We start from the raw sequence: 5,207 nt of genomic DNA, 5'->3' as shown, positions 1-5,207 counted from the left end.
ACACGTCAGGGATCTCCACACTTGAGGAGTAACCAACCACTGCTATGCCTTGAATTGGTGGACGTGGAAATTCAACATGTTGACAATGCGTAGCAAACTTGGCCTTCTCTCTTCATGCAGGGAATGCATGCCTATCTCCCTGGTTCTGTTGATGCTGATTTGGGTTCGAGTAATCCATGCACGTCCCCAATTGTTACAAATGCTGAATTCACACAAGCCGGACTAGTGGCTGGTCCTATACAGCCACAACCCCCATGTTTATAATTAGCTGGAATTGTCAAGGGCTGGGGCGACCCCTAACAATCCAGATCCTCCGAGGGTTGTGCAAAACCCATCGTCCTAGTGTGGTTTTCTTAATGGAGACAAAGAATAAATGCTCTGTTTTGGAGCGCCTTCGCCGGCGTTTGCGTTTCAACAACAGTACCTATGTTGACCCAGTTGGTCTTGCGGGGGGGTTGGCTTTGTGGTGGATGGATGAAATAGTCATTGATGTTCGTTCTTGTAATTAGAACTTGCTCCGCTGCGTCTTATCTCATCAGGGTATATCTTGGCTTGCCACTTTCATTCATGCATCGCCCAGGGAGCAAATTCGCAACATGTTTTGGGATTCTATCCGAACCATAGCCTCTGAAAACCAAATTTCCTGGCTTTGCATGGGTGATTTTAATGAAATAGGGGCCTTTTGGGAAAAAACTGGGGGCGCTGGACCTATAGCTAGGAGAATTTTGGGCTTTCAACAATTGCTCCAGGAGTGTGCTCTAATGGATTTGGAGTTCAAGGGTCATGATTTTACGTGGACAAACAACCAGTCGGGGAGGCATAATGTCAGGGAAAGAATTGACCGAGCAGTGGCAACTGTGGATTGGCGGGAACTTTTCCCCCATGCGCAACTTCTTCATGAGCTACTTATTAGTTCAGATCATTGTCCACTTATCCTTAACACTTGTCTCCCCCCTAAAAAAGTGCCTCGTCTGTTCAAGTTTGAATCAATGTGGACAACTTCTCCGGACTGTCTTGAAGTTGTTAGAGCAAAATGGGAGGGGGTTAATAAGGGCTCTCCCATGTTTAAATTGTGTCAAAAATTGAAAGGCTACAAACTGGTGCTGAAGTCTTGGAGTCAGAGTGAATTTGGAGACAATCGAACCAAGTTACCAGAGCTTAATTCCAAGTTGTCTTATCTTCAAGCTCTTGACTGGTCGGAATTCAACGTAGTTGCCCAAAAAAAGACTCAATATGACATTTTGAGAGTGCTTCTCCGTGAGGAGATGTTCCTTCATAAACTTTCTCGGGTGAATTGGCTAAAGTCGGGAGACCGGAATTCTGCATTTTTTCATGCCATTTTAATCCAGCGCCGTCAACGGAACTAATTGGTTAAATTGCAAATGAGGATGGACAGTGGTTATCCACTGATGAGGCGATTAACTCACACCTCCATGATTACTTCTCTCATTTGTTCACAAGCATTCTTTCCCGAAACTTTGACTCCCTTTTGTCAACTTTCCAGAGGGTTATTTCTGAAGAGATGAATGCCTCTTTAATCAACCCGATGTCCAACGCCGAAATCTGATCTACAACATTTCAATTGGGACCTCTGAAAGCACCAGGACCTGATGGTTTCTCTGGCATCTTTTTCCAAACTTGTTGGGAGGTGGTGGGTGATGATGTCTACTCGGCGATTCAAAGCTTTTTTACTATGGGCATCTCTTGAGAGAACTCAATTATACCAACTTGGTCCTCATCCCCAAAGTGCCTAACCCAGAAAAACTTACTCAATTCCGGCCCATCAGCTTGTGTAATTTCACCCTCAAAATCATCTCCAAATTTTGGCCAATAGATTGAAACCAATCTTGAAACGTGTGATCTCCCCACAACAGTCAGCATTTGTGCCAGGGCATTTGATCCAAGATAACATCTTGGTAGCTTATAAAGCTTTTCACCATCAAAAATTGAAGAAGACTGGCACTGGTTATGAGATGGCAATCAAGTAAGATTTTAATAAGGCATATGACCGCATACAATGGGATTTCTTAGAGGCTTTTCTTCTCAAAATGGGGTTTAGTTCAGTTTGGGTTAAGTGGATCACGGCAGTGGTGAGTACGGTGTCCTTCTCAATTTTTGCTAATGGGGAGAAGCGAGCTGCCTTCATTCCTCAAAGAGGTCTCCGTCAGGGCGATCCAATTTCACCTTACCTGTTTACTTTAGTTGCTGATGTTCTCTCAAGAATGATTTCCAGGAGCACTTTTGATAATCGGTTTCATGGCATAAAGTTGAGTGGAGATTGCCACATCTTGTCCCATTTAATTTTTGCAGATGATGTCCTTCTTTTTTTCTACTGTTTCTGTGGCCCAATGTCAACATTTGAAGACTTGTCTGGAGGAGTATTGCCTTGCCTTGGGCCAAATGATAAATTGGGAGAAGTCTAGCATTCGTTTTTCAACCAACACTCCTGTGCCAGTTCAACAAGAGATCTGCTCGTTTATGGGCTTTGCTCCCATGTTGCACAATTCCAAATATCTTGGTCTTCCTTTCTTTTGGGGCCGATCAAAGACGGAAGTATTTGGGTATTTGATTGAAAGGGCTGTTCAAAAAATGCAAGGTTGGAAGCAGCATCTATTATCTCAAGCGGGCCGTGAAATCCTCCTTAAATCGGTGGTACAAGCCATCCTAACCTATGCTATGGCTTGTTTCACCTTTCCCAAAAAATTCTGCGATCAACTTAATGGTTTTATGAGTAATTTTTGGTGGGGAGGAGATCCGGATGGTCGTAGCATTCATTGGGTTGATTGGAAAAGTCTTTCAGTTGCTAAGTCGTAGGGCGGATTGGGGTTTCGAGACTTCAAGGCATTTAACTTTGCTCTTCTGGCGCGGCAAGCTTGGCGGATCTTGAAATTTCCTCATTCCTACTGCGCGAGAATTCTGAAAGGGATTTACTTCCCTCACACGGACTTTATGAAGGCACATAAAGGAAAGAAGGCCTCTTGGGCCTGGGCTAGCCTACTTCAAGGCAGGCAGTTGCTTGAACATGGTGTTCGCTGGCAAGTGGGCAACGGTAAATCCATCAAGTTCTGGGAGGACAAGTGGATACCCAGTTTGCCAGGGTTTCAAATTCTGAACTCCCGACCTCTGGATTGCAATATCTCACACGTCTCTGATGTTATTGTTCTTAATAGCACTGAATGGAATATCAATAAATTGGGAAATGTAGTTAGTGCAGAGGTTCTTGATCATATTCGGTCCATACCCATCTCATGTGAAGACCAAGCTGATGCGGTCATCTGGCCTTACACTCCGAAAGGTCACTATGAGGTTCGCAGTGGTTATCATATTGCAATTAAAGACTCTCTCCAGTTTGACTCCAAGCTAGCAGTCTTTCCCTTTTTTTCCCCCCCGGCGAGCATGTGGAGTTTGATTTGGTCTCTTAACATCCCTCCGAAAGTTCGTCATTTTTGGTGGTGTGTGTGTAAGAATAAGTTAGCTACAAAGGAAAACCTGTTTCGTAGGAAATGTGCTCCATCTAGTCAATGCCCAGCGTGTGTTTGCCCGGTTGAATCCATTGAACACCTTCTGTTCCATTGCCCTTGGACTAGGACTATCTGGTTCGGTAGCGACCTTGACATTCGAGTTGATATGCATGTTTGCAATTCTGTTGCTGAGTGGACTTACTCTCTTATGAATATGTGCTCCAACAAATCAGAACAGCTAGAAATCATTGGGAAAGTGATGATGTTGGGTTAGTGTATTTGGAAATCCCACAACGACTGGGTCTTTAACCACACTCCTCTAAATCCCACGGTCACTATGCATCAAGCCACAGCTGCCTGGAGAGAGTTATATGTGCTAAATCACCTTGGTGCTCAACAGCCGAATGCAGCAATGTCCGAGCCCCCTAGCCGCAGATGGAGTCCACCAGGCCTGGGCCAATTTAAGCTTAATTGTGATGCGAGCTTCACTAAAGATGGGTCAAAAGCTTCCTTGGCTGTCATTCTTCGTAATCGGGAAGGACAGCTGGTCGATGGTCGCACTTCTATTGTTCATGTTTCGTCAACCTTGCAAGGAGAAGCCCGAGCAGTCCGAATGGCTTGTGCCTTTTCTCAAACCCTCAACCTCAGACAAGTCAGTGTGGAAGGAGATAACAAAACCGTCATTGAGCTGAGTGTCTCTGAACTAGTTCCTCCATGGGACTGCATGGCTGTTATACATGATATTCGTTCTGCGAAGTCTTGGAGCAACATTTCTTTTAGCTGGTCGCCAAGAAGCTCCAGTCGTGTGGCCTACTGGGTAGCTTCTCGCAACTTGACAGGCATGCTTCCCCTCCACTGGGTTGCCCATCCTCCTCTGGCGCTTAGGGCTATTTTATTTCTGGACTCTTTGTAAGTCGGTTGGTATTTTCTTGTTCAAAAAAAAAAAAAAAAAAATCAGACTAGCAACATAATCCAATTCAAGAGGCACATTAACAATTTCACCCAAATTGGGACACACTCCTCTTAGGATAATTTAATTCCAGGGGAATAACTTTTTGAGGATGATTAAACGATTTCCATAATAAGGACCTTCATCAAGCACTCTTCTCAACTCTTCATCACTATTAAACTAAAATATGGAAAAGCCATTATCTTTTCTATTTTTTTTTTTTTAAGGACAACATAAAAATATATATATTACATAGAAAAATCATTTACACAATGAGTCAGATCATGCACTAACTTAACAGTCTTCTTATTTACCTTTGTTATACTTGGAAAATTAAAAAACTACAAGAGTTGCAGAAGACTGAAATGGAGCAAATCTAGTACAAAGAGTAGTGTGCGCGGTGTGGTTCGAGCAGTTTTGAGCAGATTGAAGAATATTTTAATCAATTATCAAGCCTTTTCATAATATACAATATTAATTTGTATAATATTTTTTTTATATATATAACACAAACTAATTTTACATAATATTTTATATATATATATAACTACTAATTTGTAATAAATTTTACATATTAATTTTTTTTCACACTTATTTTTACTTTGATATTTCATTGTAAGTTAAAAATACATATATATATTAATTATAGCGGAGCGGAACGATTTCAAAAATGATTTATAAAGTTGAAAGTTTAAACTGCTAAAGTGGATAGAACGGTGCGATTGGACGATATTTTATACAATCTTAATAAAGAGCATTAATCAAAATTTGGGAATCAGTGCAAATTGAAATACTCA

General features: G+C 42.0%; 1 protein-coding gene across 1 annotated transcript; it reads left to right on the top strand.

Moving 5' to 3' along the window:
* Positions 1 to 3,798: 3,798 nt before the first annotated feature.
* On the top strand, positions 3,799 to 4,374 carry LOC114265233 (uncharacterized). Its single transcript, XM_028206002.2, has one exon. The coding sequence runs from the start codon at positions 3,799 to 3,801 to the stop codon at positions 4,372 to 4,374; it is 576 nt and encodes a 191-aa protein (XP_028061803.2).
* Positions 4,375 to 5,207: the final 833 nt, after the last annotated feature.

The sequence above is a fragment of the Camellia sinensis genome, chromosome 1 (genome assembly GCF_055761805.1).
Source record: "Camellia sinensis isolate YWXY chromosome 1, ASM5576180v1, whole genome shotgun sequence".
NCBI classification, from domain to species: domain Eukaryota; kingdom Viridiplantae; phylum Streptophyta; class Magnoliopsida; order Ericales; family Theaceae; genus Camellia; species Camellia sinensis.
Note: the sequence above shows the minus strand (reverse complement) of the source record. Positions and strands in the feature narration are given on the sequence as shown.

Bases quoted from the DNA above. Each gene is read 5' to 3' on its own strand.
- LOC114265233 (XM_028206002.2), top strand. From the start codon at position 3,799: ATGCATCAAGCCACAGCTGCCTGGAGAGAGTTATATGTGCTAAATCAC.